This window comes from Ahaetulla prasina, chromosome 4, assembly GCF_028640845.1.
Source record: "Ahaetulla prasina isolate Xishuangbanna chromosome 4, ASM2864084v1, whole genome shotgun sequence".
NCBI lineage: Eukaryota > Metazoa > Chordata > Lepidosauria > Squamata > Colubridae > Ahaetulla > Ahaetulla prasina.
The window spans coordinates 50450574-50467566 of record NC_080542.1 but is presented as its reverse complement, the minus strand read 5'-3'; the positions used below and the strand labels follow the sequence as shown (position 1 = coordinate 50467566).

Sequence of the window (16993 nt, the reverse complement as noted above, 5' to 3'; positions counted from 1 at the left end):
CTCTTGTTGACCCCCATCAAAGCTGGTTCAACACTGCCTTTCACAAAATCTGCCAGAACATGTTTCTCTTCTTCAACTGTCAGCTTCACTTGCAAAAGTCCTCTGCCGCCTACCTTTCTGGGCAAATATAGCCTGTCAATGTCACTATGCGGGTGCAGTGCATAGTGTATGGTCATCAGTTTTCTTATTTTCCTATCCAGGCTGTCTAGCTCTGCCTGTGTCCAGTTTACAATTCCAGCAGTATATCTGATAACTGGTATGGACCATCAATTTATAGCCTTGATGGTGTTACCGCCATTCAGTTTACTTTTTAGAAGTTTCCTGACCCTTTGCGTATACTCTTTGCTGACCACATTTTTCAATTGGCCATGCTTGATATTATTTTTTATTTTATTTTTTGTTGCTGAAGCATTTTCTGGTTTAATAACAATAACAATAACAATAACAACAACAGAGTTGGAAGAGACCTTGGAGGCCTTCTAGTCCAACCCCCTGCCCAGGCAGGAAACCCTACACCATCTCAGACAGATGGTTATCCAATATTTTCTTAAAAATTTCCAGTGTTGGAGCATTTACAACTTCTGCAGGAAGTTGTTCCACTTATTAATTGTTCTAACTGTCAGGAAATTTCTCCTTAGTTCTAAGTTGCTTCTTTTCTTGATTAGTTTCCACCCATTGCTTCTTGTCAGGTGCTTTGGAGAACAGCTTCACTCCCTCTTGTTTATGAAAACCCCTGAGATACTTGAACACTGCTACCATTTCTCCTCTAGTCCTTCTTTTCATTACACTAGACATACTCAGTTCCTGCAACCATTTATCATGTATTTTAGCTTCCAGCCCCCTAATCATCTCTATTGCTCATCTCTGCACATTTTCTAGACTCTTGCTCAGTGGGGGGTGGGAATTGCCACCCATTGCTTCTTGTTCTACCCTCAGGTGCTTTGGAGAACAGCCCGACTCCCTCTTCTTTGCGGCAACCCCTGAGATATTGGAACACTGCTATCATGCCTCCCCTAGTCCTTTTTTTTTATTAAACTCCGCCGCCTTCAATAGGACCTGTCTTTAACTCATAGAATCATCTATTGCAATGTCCTTCCTGTTGAAGACTACTTCAGCTTTAATCACAACAATACAAGAGCAAACAATAGATTTAAACTTAATGTTAACCGCTTCAATCTTGATTGCAGAAAATATGACTTCTGTAATAGAGTTGTAAATGCTTGGAACACACTACCTGACTCTGTGGTCTCTTCTCAAAGTCCCCAAAGCTTTAACCAAAAACTATCTACTATTGACCTCACCCCATTCCTAAGAGATCTGTAAGGACGTGCATAAGTGCACAAATGTGCCTACCGTTCCTGTCCTATTGTTTCTTTTCATTATATCCAATTAATATAGTTATTACATACTTATGCTTATATATATGCTTATATATTATATAGTTATATATACTGTTGTGACAAAATAAACAAACAAACATACAAACAAACAAACAAACAAACTAGACATACCCAGTTCCTGCAACCGTTCTTCATATGTTTTAGCCTCCAGTCCACTAATCATCTTTGTTGCTCTTCTCTGCACTCTTTCTAGAGTCTCAGCATCTTTTTTTACATCGTGACGACCAAAACTGAATGCATTATTCCAAGTGTGGCCTTACCAAGGCATTAAAAAATGGTATTAACACTTTACGTGATCTTGATTCTATCCCTCTGTTTATGCATCCCAGAACTATGTTGGCTTTTTTAGCAGCTGCTGCACACTGTTGGCTCAAATCTAAATGGTTATCCACTAGGACTCCAAGATCCTTCTCACAGGTACTACTATTCAGCAAGGTACCATATATACGGTACCTGTGCATTTTGTTATTTTTGCCTAAATGTAGATCCTTACTTTTTTCACTGTTGAATTTCATTTTATTAGATAGCGCCCAATATTCAAGTCTGTCAAGATCCTTCTGTAACTTGAGCCTATCTTCTGGAGTGTTGGCTATTCCTGCCAGCTTGGTGTCATCTGCAAATGTGATGAGTTCCCCATCTATTCCCCTTCTCCAAGTCATAGATGAAGATGTTGAAGAGTACTGGGCCTGAAACAGAGCCTTGGGGTACTCCACTGCATATTTCCCTCCATGTTGTCCAGCTGCAGTATGCCCAGCTATTTGTAGGCTTCCGGTTGGTGGCATTTGATGGTTTGTCCATTGGGCATTTCAATTCCATCACTTTCTATGATCTACCCTTTCTTCAGTGCCACTGTGGCGTATTTGTCCAGGCCAAACTCCATGCTGATGTCAGTGCTGAAAATTCGAACTGTATTGGTCAGTGACTGGATTTCAATTTCTGATTTTCCATATAGCTTCAGGTCATCCATGTACAGCAGGTGAGAGATTTTCTGTGAATTTTTAGCAGTTTGATAACCTAGGTTAGTTTTCTGTAAAAATGTTGACAGGGGGATCATAGCAACGATGAACAGCAGAGGTGACAAAGAATCAAAATCTCTCTTTTGATGTTGACCAGTCCGTAGCTTTCACTTCCAATAAACAGTTCCATTTTCTTCATCGCATTTGCAATGAAATTACCAATGCACTTGCATATTCCGATGAAGTCCAGGCACTTAATGATCCAACTGTGCAGTAGTGAATCAAATGCTTTCTTGTAGTCAATCCAAGTTGTATGCAGATTTGTTTTTCGGCTTTTGCAGTTCTCTAGAATCATTTTGTCAATCTTTTGTTCCTCTGCTTCCTTATTTATTTCCTTTCTGCTCTACTGGCAAGATGTTATTTGCCTTTAGGTAGTCCTGGATCCTATCAGCTATGATGCCGGTCAACAGCTTGGACATGGTTGGCAGACACGTTGTTGTTATTGTTAGTTGTGAAGTCATGTCTGACCCATCATGACCCCATGGAAAACGTTCCTCCAGGCCTTCCTGTTCTCTACCATCCTCTGGAGCCCATTTAAACTCATGCCTACTGCTTCAGTGATTCCATCCAGCCACCTCGTTCTCTGTCGTCCCCTGCTTCTTTTGCCCTCAATCTTTCCCAGCATTAGGCTCTTCTCCAGTGAGTCCTTCCTTCTCATTAGGTGGCCAGAATAGTTCAGTTTCATCTTCAGGATCTGACCTTCTAAGGAGCAGTCAGGGTTGATCTCCTCTAGGACTGACTTGTTTGTTCGCCTTGCAGTCCAAGGGACTTGCAGGAGTCTTCTCCAGCACCAGAGTTCAAAGGCCTCAATTCTTTGGCACTCAGCCTTTCTTAGGGTCCAACCTTCACAGCCATACATTGCAACTGGGAAAACCATAGCCTTGACTATACGCACTTTTGTTGGCAGGGTGATGTCTCTACTTTTTAGTACGCTGTCTAGATTTGCCATAGCTTTCTTCCCCAGGAGCAAGTATTTTTTAATTTCTTGGTTGCAGTCCCCATCTGCGGTGATCTTGGAGCCCAGGAAAATAAAATCTGTCACTACCTCCATTTCTTCCCCATCTATCTGCCAGGAAATGAGAGGGCCGGATGCCATGATTTTAGTTTTCTTAATGTTGAGTTTCAAGCCAACTTTTGCATTCTCTTCCTTCACATGCATCAAGAGGCTCTTTAGTTCCTCTTCGCTTTCTGCCATTAGAGTTGTATCATCTGCATATCTGAGGTTGTTGATATTTCTTCCGGCAATCTTAATTCCAATTTTTGATTCATCTAGCCCCGCCTTTCTCATGATGTGCTCTGCATATAAGTTAAATAGGCAGGGTGATAATTTATAGCCTTGCCGGACTCCTTTCCCAATTTTGAACCAATCAGTGGTTCTGTGTCCAGTTCTCACTGTTGCTTCTTGACCTGCATACAGATTTCTCAAGAGACAAATAAGACAGTCTGGTATTCCAGGGATGGGTTCTAAATTTTTTTACTACTGGTTCTGTGGGTGTGGCTTATTTTGTGGGCATGGCTTGATGGTCATGTGACAGTGGGTGTGGCTTGATGGTCATGTGACTGGGTAGGCATGGCCAACTCAGTGTCACTCACGTCAAAGAGTACCTTGCCTGGCCCCTCCCCTCCCAGCCATTCCTTGTCACACCCAGCCTCAGCGTATCTATCGTTCTGCAAAAATGTTGTTCACCTTTTTTCAACTTTATTATCTACATACAGGGGTTTCCAAAATTGGCCACTTTAACACTTATGGACTTCAACTCCCAGAATTCCTCAGCCTTTGCTGTCTTAAAGTCTTAAAGTGGCCAAGGTTAGAGACCTCTGCTATAGATGCACTATCATGGACCACTGAAAGGAGGAAATGGCTCACATGCTTTGCCCAAGAGTGTGATAGGCAATGGGTTTTAAGGGCTGCTAGAAAGAAGGGGGGGGCAAAGTATTTTCCAAAGCACCAGAAGGTAAAACAAGAAGCAATGGATAGAAACTCAACAAAGAGAGAAGCAACCTAAAACTAAGGACAAACTTCCTGACAGTGTGAATCTATATAGGTTTCAGTCATAATTTCACATATAAAATACAACCTGCATATTGTTCAAAACAGTCATTAGTATTATGGCTGATGTTTGACAGCAAGCCTAAAATCACCATTCCCTCCCCACTCCAGGGGAAGGTTACTTCAAAATTTCCATTTCCTCCCCACCCCACTAATCTGTTCTGGGAAGGAATCAAACTCCCCCCTCGTCATTTCCCAAATAAAATATCCCAGATAATTAAGGAATAATCAAGCTGCTAACAAGGAACCTGCCTGGAATTCCACATTTGTGCCAGCTGCATAAAGGAAACTTTGTAAGCAGAAAACAGCTGCCGGTGCTTAGAGGTGGAAGCCGGAAGTTCAGCTCCATTTACAAGCAGGCAGAAAACTCATTCAAGACAGGATACTTCACAATGGAAATCGCCCAAACCTTTTTAGAAACACAAAGCCCATGTTGCACAAACCCCAAAACTTCAAAAACTTTGAACCATATAAGAATTCCTCCACTTATCCAATTTGTTGTTCAGCTGACCCAGAACGGAGCTTCCAGCTCTGTCAATTTAAAGCGACAGCGTTTTTCCCCCCACTTCTTCTTTGCCAAGTGATCTCCTGGCTGAGAAGCAGTCCTGATTTTTTCATTGTAACGGATCAGTTGGGAGGCTTCTTGGCTTCTCAGTTTAAAGTGACGGTGTCTTGCGTGTTTTTTTTTCTCTTCTTTGTCAAGTGAGCCTTGAGTTTTTTCCTTCCAGCCGATCAGCTGGGAGTCGGGAGGCAGCAATAGATTGGGGGCAGGGCCAGGCAGAATTTTTACTACTGGTTCTCCGAACTACTCAAAATGTTTACTACTGGTTCTTGCGAACTGGGGAGAACCGATAGCAACCCACCACTGTGGTACTCCCATCTCTTTAAGAACTTGCCACAATCAAAGGCTTTATCATAGTCAATGAAGCAGAAGTAGATGTTTTTCTGGAACTCCCTAGCTTTCTCCATGATCCAGCATATGTTGGCAATTTGATCTCTAGTTCCTCTGCCTCTACGAAGTCCTGCCTGTACTTCCGGTAGTTCTCGATCCACATACTGCTGGAGCCTAGCTTGTAGGATTTTAAGCATAACTTTACAATGAGTGCAATGGTGCGATAGTTTGAACAGTCTTTGGCATTACCATTCTTTGGAATTGGAATGTAAACTGACCTTTTCCAATCCTGTGGCCATTACTGAGTTTTCCAAATTTGCTGACAAATTGGGCGTAGCACTTTTACTGCATTGTCTTTTAAGATTTTGAATAGCTCAGCTGGAATACTGTCTCCTCCACTAGCTTTGTTGTTGCTCAGATTTCCTAAGGCCCATTTGACTTCACATTCTAGGATGTCTGGCTCAAGGTCAGTGACCACCCCATCATGGTTATCAGGGATGTTAAGCTCATTCTTGTATAGTTCTTCTGTGTAATTTTGCCACCTCTTGTTAATCTCTTCTGCCTCTGTTAGGTCTATGCCATTCTGGTCCTTTATCATGTCCATCTTTGCATGAATCATTCCCTTCATATCTCCAATTTTCTTGAAGAGATCTCTGGTCCTCCCTATTCTATTGTTTTCTTCTATTTCTTTGCACTGTTCATTTAAGAATGCATTCTTATCTCTTCTAGCTGTTCTTCAGAATTCTGCATTTAACTGGGTGTATCTTTCTTTTTCTCCCTTGCCTTTCACTTCTCTTCTTTCCTCACCTATTTGCAAAGCTTCCTCAGACAGCCATTTTGCTTTCTTCCATTTCTTTTTCTTTGGAATGGTTTTAGTTGCTACCTCTTGTACAATGTTGCGAACCTCCATCCATAGTTCTTCAGGCACTCTGTCTGTCAGATCTAATTCCTTAAATCTATTTGTCACCTCTACTGTATATTCATCAGGAATATGATTTAGTTCATACCTGAGTGGCCTGGTGCTTTTCCCTACTTTCTTCAGTTTAAGCCTAAATTTTGCAAGAAGAAGCTCATGATCTGAGCCACAGTCAATTCCTGGTCTTGTTTTTACTGACTGTATAGAGCTTCTCCATTTTTGGCTGCAGAACACATAGTCAATCTGATTTCTGTGTTGACCATCTGGTGATGTCCATGTGTAGAGTCGTCTCTTAGGTTGTTGGAAAAGAGTGTTTGCTATGACCATCGTATTCTCTTGACAGAATTCTATCAGCCTGTGCCCTGCCTCATTTTGTACTCCAAGGCCAAACTTGCCTGTTATTCCAGTTATCTTTTGGCTTCCTACTTTAGCATTCCAATCTCCCATGATGATAAGGACATCATTTTTGGTGTTAATTCTATCAGGGCCTCTGGTGGCTCAGACTGCTAAGACAGTCTGTTATTAACACAGCTGCTTGCAATTACTGCAAGTTCAAGTCCCACCAGGCCCAAGGTTGACTCAGCCTTCCATCCTTTATAAGGTAGGTAAAATGAGGACCCAGATTGTTGGGGGCAATAAATTGACTTTGTATATAATATACAAATGGATGAAGACTATTGCTTAACATAGTGAAGGCCGCCCTGAGTCTTCGGAGAAGGGCAGTGTAATGTATTACTGTAAGTTTTGGCGGGAGTTTTAGGCGGGAAATATCTCGGTTCTGATTGGATGCAGCCTCAGGCTGAAGTGTATATAAGGAGAGGTTTTTCTCCAGAGTTTTGCTGGGTCACACTATATTAAAGAGCTGTTGTCACTAACCTGGTCTCCTGCCTCGTCAATACCCAAACTTAACATTGGCGACGAGGATGGGATATTGAGGCAGAGCACCAGAACAGAGCTGAACTCACTACGAGAATCAAACCCAGCAAGGTGACGGCGAATGCAGCGATGACCGGCTACACGCCACCCACTCCGTTTGACCCTGCCCAGGAGACATGGGGAATATATGACCCGTTTGAAAGTTTCCTGGAGGCAACGAGCTACAGGAGTCTCCGACAACCGCAAAGCGGGCTTACTTCATAAGCCACTGTGGGTCAGCAGTCATCGCCGTCGCAGAAGCCTAGCGGAGCCAACACCGCTACACTCCGTATCGTGGCAGACCCTTCAGACCCTCCTGAAGAATCACTCGCACCAGCCCGTCCAAATCGTTCGTGATGCGAGTTTGGGGCGCAGGCAACAAGAAGGCGAGTCTATCAGCGACTACATGGCAGCCCTGAGACAAGCCTCCAAGCATTGCGAGTACCGCGATCTGGACGAAGAGCTGCTGGAACAACTTATACGGGGGGTCAGAGACATCCGTTTGAGGAGACGGTTGCTAGCCAAGAGCAACCTGACATTGGCAAATGCTCTGGACGAAGCCAGAGCCCATGAGATGTCCAACCATGCAGCAGACACCTTACAAAAGCGACTCACGCCGATGGCGGGCGCAAAGCCGAGCACAGTCCACCACGAAGAAACCTATCGTGAGTCAACCAGCGAAGAGGAGGAAGAAGTCCACTACACGGAAAATCGACAAGGAAGACCGGAGGAATGCGGAAGTTGCGGGCGACATCAGCGCCAAAGATGTAAGTTCAGGGCGCCATTTGCCGGCGGTGTGAAAGGAAGGGGCACCTGGCTCAAGTCTGCCGAGCACCCCAACCTTCCCGCCGAAAATTCAAATCGGCCAATCAGAGCGGCTCTGAGTCAGAGATGCAAACACCACATTCCCGCCGAAATTTCAAACCAGCCAATCAGAGCGCGAGATCGGCGAGGCGACCCGCGATTGGCCAGGAAAGAAAGAGCGCGAAGTCAAACCGAATGACTGTTACCATAGACCACGCAGCTACCCGCATCGAAGAAAAGATCTTCACAAACCCGACAATTGAAGGCGTACCGTGCCGACTGGAAGTAGACACAGGATCAGCTATCACAATCATGTCCTGGGACACTTTTGTGAAAGCCTTGCCGCACATCGCAAAGCGCAAGCTACAGAAACAACGGCTCCGGGTGCAGGATTACCAGGGCAACCGCATCCCTGTTCGAGGGACAACGACCGTCGAGGTCAAGTCTGGGGCATACGAAAAGACCCTGCCCATCACGTTAGTCGAGGAACCTTGCCAAGCTTGCTGGGGCTAGACTGGTTCCGGGCGTTGGGAATGGGGGTGACTGGCGTCCACCGGGGCGGATGCAACCTGCAAAACGCCCTACTGGAGGAATTCGCAGGCGTATTCGAGGACCGTTTAGGCAAGTACAAGGGACCCCTATCTCCTTCAATTTAGACCCCAAATAGCTCCCATTAGGTTAAAGGCAAGGAGGGTTCCTTTGCACTCAAACCTAAAATCGACAAAGAGTTAGATAAATTAGTCAGCCAGGGGATACTAGTGCCAGTTGACCATGCCAAATGGGAGACGCCAATCGTCACCCCTATAAAACCAGACGGGTCCATAAGGATTTGCGCTGATTACAAGGCTACCTTGAACAAAGCATTGCAAAGAGCGCCTACCCAGTTCCAGTAGTGCAACACTTATTGCACTCACTAGGACACGGCAAGTTTTCGCCAAATTAGACTTGGCACAAGCGTACCAACAGCTACCCGTAGATGCTAGCACAGCTGAGGCCCAGACCATTGTAACGCACCGGGTGCCTTTAAGTGCACCCGTTACAGTTCGGGTGAGTGTGGCCCGGGGCTATTCAAAATTTGATGGGCGGCTCCTACAAGGGTTACCGGAGTCGTACCCTATTTCGATGATGTGTTGGTATCAGGGGAAGATTTAAGAGAACTGGGGAAGCGATTAAGGAAAGTTTTGGCCATTTTTAGGTCGGCAGGATTAAAAGTCAAAGCAAGCAAGTGTCAGATAGGGGTCGAATCTGTTGAATTTTGGGCTATAGAATAGACAAAAAGGATTCACCCACTGAGAGCAAAGTCAAGGCGATAAAGAGAGCCCCAGCACCCAAAAACAAGACAGAACTCCAGGCTTTCCTGGGTCTGGTAAACTTTACCGTGTTTTTAAAAGACAAGGCAACCGTTGCTGAACCGCTGCATAAACTGCTTGGAAAAAACACTGTTTGGTCGTGGGGGAAGTCAGAGAATAGGGCATTTGAGGCAGTAAAAAGTTTGCTATCAAGCGATAGCCTGTTAATACAATACAACAACAGACTGCCATTAGTATTGGTTTGTGATGCGTCCCCCTATGGAGTAGGAGCGGTACTTAGCCACAGACTCCCAAACGGCACTGAAGCCCCTATAGCGTTCTATTCACGAACGATGTCCCGGCTGAAAGGAATTACAGCCAGCTAGATAGGAGGCTCTCGCAATAGTGTCAGGGTGAAAAATTTCACGAATACGTTTTTGGCGTGATTTGAAATTATCACGGATCACAGACCGCTATTGGGGTTACTGGCTGGCGACCGCCCAACGCCAGTAGCACTCTCACCTAGACTGACCAGATGGACTATTTTTTTGACCGCATACTCCTACAAGCTGCAGCATCGGCCTGGAAAGGAGCTGGGGCATGCGGACGCATTGAGCAGATGCCCATTGCCAGGGGAAATCGAGGACCCCACCCCAGGCACACCGTTCTACTAATTGACTCTTTGGACTCGGGGCCAGTCACATCGCAGGAAGTGGCTCGGGCCTCCTACCGGACGTTGTTTTAAGGACTGTAATCAGTTGGGTTCAAGGGATGGCCCGCTGCGCGGGCGACGTTTCAAGGAATTGTAAAGAAAAAGGGAATTGTCTGTGCAAGGGGGGTGCCTGCTCTGGGGGGATAGGGTGGTAGTTCCAGAGAAGCTGAGAAAAAAAGTTCTGGAACTCCTGCATGAGGGTCACCCAGGAATTGTAAGGATGAAGGGTTTGGCTAGGAGCTATGTCTGGTGGCCCCTAATGGACAGGGAAATCAGTGACAGGGTTGGACGATGCCAAGTATGTCAGGAATCCAGACCACTACCACCTACGGCCCCAGTTTTGGAGTGGGAGAAACCCCAAGGCCCTTGGTCCCGCATACACATTGATTTTGCCGGCCCCTTCCACGGCCAAACATTTCTAATTGTGGTGGATGCATTCTCCAAATGGCTGGAGATCATCCTAATGAAATCCACAACCGCGGGAGCTGTCATCTCAGCACTAAAACACCTTTTCGCCACGCACGGGCTACCGGACACCCTCGTGTCCGATAACGGCCCACAGTTCACCGCAGCATTATTTGAAGGGTACCTGGCTGAAGAGGGCATCCGACATGCCCTCTCAGCGCCGTTCCACCCTCGTCGAACGGCCTTGCTGAACGCTTTGTCCGAGTGCGAAGAAGCGCTATCACGAAGCGGCCCCGGCGATTGGCAGGCACAAATCGACGCATTCCTAACCGTCAACACAGGACCCCTGTGTGGCCACCGCCGCAGCCCAGCCGAGCTATTAATGGGCGGAAGCTACGGTGCCCGCTAGACCGGCTACACCGAACTACGTACAGGACGGGTTCAAAACAAAACCAGATAGAATCCGAGAGTTAAACATAGGAGACTCGGTGTGGGCACATAATTACAGCGGCGGCCCTAACTGGAAGAGGGGATAGTCATAGACAAACGGGCCCCAAATCTTATCTAGTGGAACTAGGCGATGGCAGAATCTGGGCGCCACATAGATCAATTAAGAAACAGATTGAGCGATAAGGCAGAATTAGGCGAGAACAGCCCTGACTATGATTTGATTAACCCCACAGCTGACCGGCGCCAGAACAAACAGAAAGCGTAAGCAAAGACCAAACAGAGACTTATCTGAGTCAGGCGAGGTCCAGCGACACCCTCCGGTCCCTCTAGAGGACAGCAGGTCCGAGCCGGCGAATAATCCAGGGCCGGATGGCCGGGAGGAGGAGCTCAGAGGAACGAAAAGTCCCTCCGGCAAGCTCGACTCAACTCCAGAAAGTGAACTGCGCAGGTCCGGGAGAGTCAGGAGACGCCCCACGTACCTGCAGGACTACGTAGAGAAGTAATATGCAAATATTGGCAAAGTGCCTTCTGGGAGGGAAGGAGTGTAATGTATTACTGTAAGTTTTGGCGGGAGTTTTAGGCGGGAAATATCTCGGTTCTGATTGGATGCAGCCTCAGGCTGAAGTGTATATAAGGAGAGGTTTTTCTCCAGAGTTTTGCTGGGTCACACTATATTAAAGAGCTGTTGTCACTAACCTGGTCTCCTGCCTCGTCAATACCCAAACTTAACAGGCGGGATATAAATGCAAATAAAAAAAAAAGGTGCTGTAGGGCTTCAAAGAACCGGTCAATTTCACCCTCTTCAGCACCAGTGGTTGGGGCATATACTTGAACTACTGTGATATTGAATGCTTTGCCTTGGATTCGAACTGAGATCATTCTGTCATTTTGGGGATTGTATCCCAGTATTGCTTTTCCTACTCTTTTATTGATTATGAAGGCTACTCCATTTTTTCTGAGGGATTCTTGCCCACAGTAGTATACCTGATGGTCATCTGAATTAAATTCGCCCATTCCTGTCCACTTTAGTTCGCTGATTCCTAAGATGTCCATGTTCAGTCTTGTCATCTCTTGTTCGACCACATCCAGCTTGCCTTGATTCATGGATCTTGCATTCTAGGTTCCTATGGAGAAAAATTTTTTACAGCATCGGACTTTCACCACCAGATACATCCACAGCTGAGCGTCCTTCCGGCTTTGGCCCAGTCGCTTCATTCTTTCTGGTGCTACTAGTACTAACACTCCACTCTTCCCCAGTAGCATAATGGACACCTTCCAACCTGAGGGGCTCATCTTCCGGTGTCATATCTTTTTTCCTTTTTGTACTGTCCATGGGGTTCTCATGGCAAAGATACTGGAGTGGGTTGCTATTTCCTTCTCCAGTGGATCACATTTTGTCAGAACTGTCTGCTATGACCTGTCCGTCTTGGGTGTCCCTGCACAGCATAGCTCATAGCTTCATTGAGCTATACAAGCCCCTTCGTCACAACAAGGCAGTAATCCATGAAGGGGGCAGACACGTTATTGGCCTGTAATTTACAGATGGTGCCCCTTTTGCTGGATCCTTCTGTATCAAATAAGTTTTCTCAGCTGTTAACCATTCACTGATGTTTCCTGCCTGCAGCATCTCATTGAATTGTTTGGCCATTTTTCCATGTAGGCTGGTCAGGTATTTGAGCCAAAAGCCATGCAGCTGATCTTTGCCAGGCGATGTCCAGTTCTTGATTTTCTTCACTCTGTTGCTTATCAATTTTCAGTTGGTCCATTTTGTTCTTGGAGAATTTCGTCTCAAAGACTCTGATCCACCCACCATTTTTGTTATAACCTTTCTCAGTCTCCCAAAGGTCTTTCCAAAACTGGGTAGTTGCCGTATTATTATTATTATTATTATTATTATTATTATTATTATTATTATTATTATTATTATTATTATTATTATTATTATTAACTTCATTCATTAAATATGAAATTCAGTCAACTGAATATTCAAAAATGCATCACAAATACCATTGACTGGTGCTAATGTTTGATACGAGTTGCTGCCAGTGTCCTAGGTATCAACCAAGCACCTTCTTAAGATGTACAATATTCCAAGTAGCACAGTTTTTTGCAGTTCTGCTAGTGGTGGTGGTGGTGGTGGTGATGATGATGATGATGATGATGATGATTTCAGGCTTGCCTAAACCACATATGTAATACTTCTGAGAATGTGGAGACAAGTTTTTCAGATCCAATAATACAATTGAAGATCACCAGTGGTTGCTTCCACATTTACATACCTGTTTTTCAAGTGTGTCTTCCTTCTGTCTATCCAGAAATGTCCTTAAAGAAAACAATTAAAAAGAAAAAATGAGATCTTGGAATGGATAAAGCCTTTTGACAATGTTCAAACCAAATATGGCCATTTCTGTACTGGAGGAGTATACAAACTCTTATCATTTAATGAAAGATGTATATATTTCTGTTTCCCAAAATGGACTTAAAAGGCTTTTCAGTCACAAGACTCTTCTGTGCATCTACAAACTATAACCAAGCAGCAGAAGCCTTAATTACCTCTCATGCTGAAACATACACTTGCAATTGTTTCCAAAGTTTTAAGAGTACACATTGCAGGTAAACACATAACTCTTTGGGGTTTTACATAATTTTGGCTTCATTAGCATGCATGTTGTCCTGGAAATCTTTGTTCAGCACTGAAAATAGTTTAAACTTGGCAAGAGGAGAGGGGAAAAAATGATATGAGACAACTGAGGAATGTAGCAAAAGCCAATGCTAAACATACAAATTCAGCCAGCAAAAAATCAGATTATTTGGCGATACTTTCAGTATTTTCAACTTTTAGATGCAGCATCTTGTAAGCTAAAATTTGCTTTTTAAGAGTGAAACTTATAAGTGCATTGCCACCTAATATTGAGACTGTTCCTCATAAACAGGATTTTCAAAGTAGAGAGTTGCAAATAATTAAGTATCTCGAGGCAAGAGTTACCGTTTTACAGGAGGGGTTCCTTCTGTTTCTTTGCCAGTTTTATGAGAACAGATCTGTTAAATCCAAAAAGAGAGGTGTGGTTGTGAGGGATAATGTAACAATTTTTCACACTGAGGAAAAAGAATCAATGACTGTCACAAAGAATGATGTTTTTTTCCCTCTGCTTCTCAATAAGAAACTTTTCTTTTTTTCCATCTTCTGCTTATAAAAAGGTGTGGGGTCTCCATCATGGTCTTGGTAAACCTCATAACTTGAAGGTCTTAGGGAGCAAATCAAGCCTACCAGCCAGACATACCCTCTCAGAATTGAATAGGAAACGAATCCAAACTTAATACACCCATTTTGTCATGATTTGTCCCCCTTACCAATAATTTTACAAAAAACAACCCCACCCTTTTTTTTAGTAAATCCTGGCTGCAGTAATTTGGTCTCCAAGTTGCGGTGTTCAAGGAAATGCTGGTTCTTCACTAAAGCAGCATATTGAGAGTTTGGAGAAATTTATCTTTTCATTACTGGAGTTTGAAATATAGTGGGTAAATAAATTAATATAAGGATCTCTAGAAAAATATTTTAGCTTACCTCAATCAAACAAATTATTGCAATAATAATCGCAATCGCCACTGTCACAGAAACAGCCACCCACCATTTGAAGCCGTTCCCATACTGCAGAATTTCCTGCTTTGGTATCTGCAAAAAGAAGTAAAGTGAAAGATGGGCCTTTGAGCATTTTAACATAAAAACTCTTTTCCTCAGAAGAAAAGTATATCCAGGCCCACCTACCCTTTAAAGGCAACAACGGTTTTACCAATTCAGTTTTATTAAAGTAATCATATCTGAAATTTCTGATTTAATTCTAATGAACCTCATTTGGTTTTCCTTTGTTTTCACATTTCAGTTACTTTAGCTTTGTGCTATACGCCGCTCTCCCCAGATGCTGATCACAATTTGTAAGAACCTTATATGTTGCTTATATACCCTTGTATATAGAGATGGGAATCAGGCAGAGAAGCGGTCTTGGCACTTTCACGTTACTATAAACAATCTAACAAGGCTTTTACTCAAAAACAGTAACTGTCTTTACAGAAATGAATGCGCAATTCACATCAATTGGGCCTTCTGGGGAAAAAAAAGAGACATCTAGGTAACCAAATCTTGTAATACTCCTATAAGTGCATCTGTTCAGATTATTCATGTAGGTTGGTTTTACCTCATCAGAAGGTTTTTCCATTTTTCTGGAGCTTGGTGTATTCATATTGGTTTCATTTTTAGTCAGCAACAAGTCAGATTTCAACAGAGCAGATGCTTCCTGGTTGTTTTTTCTCTCATCGAGGTGTTTCATTACAAGCCATATTCCAGACATGAGAAAATCACAAGACGTCTGAGTAGTCGGTTCTCTGCAGTTCACGTTCATTATACGTATCAAGTGGGCAATTAGGTTCCTCCTAGGCTCGTTAAGGATCACACGTGCCAACTGTTTTTGCATCTCAACTTCAAAGGCATCGTCCTGAAGAAAATAGTTATCAGTTCTTGAGAAAAAGTCAGATAAAAGGGGAACAGAGGTGCTTTGTTCCTGATACTCCAAATGCGCTTCATTGGACAATATTTTAGACTCCTCAGTTGTAATTCTGGAGTTGCTTCCTCCAAATAATAACTGCCTGAGAAGGTTTTCCTTTCTTGATTCCGAAGACTCAAGTTCCTTCTCCAAAAAGTTATTTTTGAATTGTTCGTGCTGAGTCTTTTTCTCTATTGCCTCCTTGCTGGTTACAAGGTGTTTTACATGACTGGGCCTTGCTGATCTGTTGCCAGATTTCAGAATAAAGACCACTTTATCAGGCTGTTCCTCACCATCATGATCCACTACAAAAGGAGAAGTCAAAGGAGGCAGCTGATTTGGAAGGTGTAAAATGGAGCGCTTCTGTAAGGAGTGAGCACATGTTTGAGGAAACCTCTTAAGGGAAGAAACCTGCTGAGGATTTAGTAGCACTACAGACTTCCCTGTTTTTTCTGCCACGAAATGTGAAGCAAGAGCTTCTGAAATGTCTCTAATCACTCCCTTCTGCATCTCCAACTCTTTGTTTCCTCTTATTTCTTTGAGAGTCATCTTCGGCCCCATATTAACCTTCAGAGCTTGTGGAATTTCTGTAACCACTTCCTTTTGAATCTCCAACTTATGAGTTTTCTCTTTGTTTACTCTTATTTTTTCTTTCATAATTACCTTCAGTCCTCCATTCACCTTCAGATCATCCAAAATTTCTGTAGTTAAATCTTTTTGGAGTTCCAACTCTTGAGTCTCTTCCTTTTTGGTTATTTTTGTTTTGGGAGTCTCTTGTTGGACATTGGATGATTTGTACAGTTTTTTCTGCAGATTTTCATGAGATTTCATTTCGTCCAAATATTCATGAGGATTTGATTTAGTTAATCTACTCCATAATTTTAAAATTGATGACTTAAGAAATTCAATCGAATGACCAAGTGTCTCCGAAATATGAACGTTATCATACCTGGGAGAATTGGTATTAATTTTGCAGTTAATATTTGAGGCTGGGCATGGAAGTACGAATCCATCCAACCTTTCACAATAGAACAATAGAATTCCAGCCAGAAAAATTTGGGTCACAAAGGGGGCAACACATCTCATGATGCCCATCCCTTCTTGCTCCTTTTACCCAAATGAAGGATGCTTTGGAATATTGCAGCCAAGAATTGAGGTGATTCTATGCAGTTACCAAGCAACCACATAATATTCCATATGGAGGCTACAGTATAATTCCACTGCTGGAATTAACCAGCAGTTAATTAACCTTAACCTTAACCCTAACCCTAACCAATGGCAGGCATTGCAGGGCTTCCTGCCCCTCGCTTCTCACCCTCCCCACCTGCCACCCCCAGATTGTGCCCCAAAATAATAAGGACCCACCAAAATAAGGCGTGAGATCTATAAAAACGGTAACCCTCATAAAACGAAAATGGCCATGAACAAGTATAAAGCAGATTTATTTTAAAAAGATGTATCAAAAAGTTTTTGCAAAAGGGTTCTCCACAAGGGAAAGAACATCTGACAGCTCTGAATACATGTTTAAATACATGTTCAAACAATCAACAAGGCAATTAAAACGCCCCCACTTACCATTGTTTTTCACACATTACACAACATTTTG

General features: G+C 43.6%; 1 protein-coding gene across 3 annotated transcripts in view; it reads right to left on the bottom strand.

The window, feature by feature from the left end:
* The window catches only part of LOC131198513 (protein TsetseEP-like), a 35669-nt gene extending 18945 nt beyond the window's left edge, over positions 1 to 16724 (bottom strand). The window contains exons 1-4 of one of the 3 annotated variants that reach the window (XM_058183232.1): positions 15043 to 16724; positions 14415 to 14522; positions 13836 to 13888; positions 13129 to 13171 (exon numbers count right to left, since the gene is read on the bottom strand). In XM_058183232.1, coding sequence (XP_058039215.1) covers positions 13129 to 13171; positions 13836 to 13888; positions 14415 to 14522; positions 15043 to 16482 — 1644 coding nt within the window. In that variant the 5' untranslated portion in view covers positions 16483 to 16724. The remainder of the gene's footprint in view (positions 1 to 13128; positions 13172 to 13835; positions 13889 to 14414; positions 14523 to 15042) is intronic. The other 2 variants (XM_058183231.1, XM_058183233.1) reach the window with 2 other exon arrangements.
* Between the last annotated feature and the right edge of the window lie 269 nt (positions 16725 to 16993).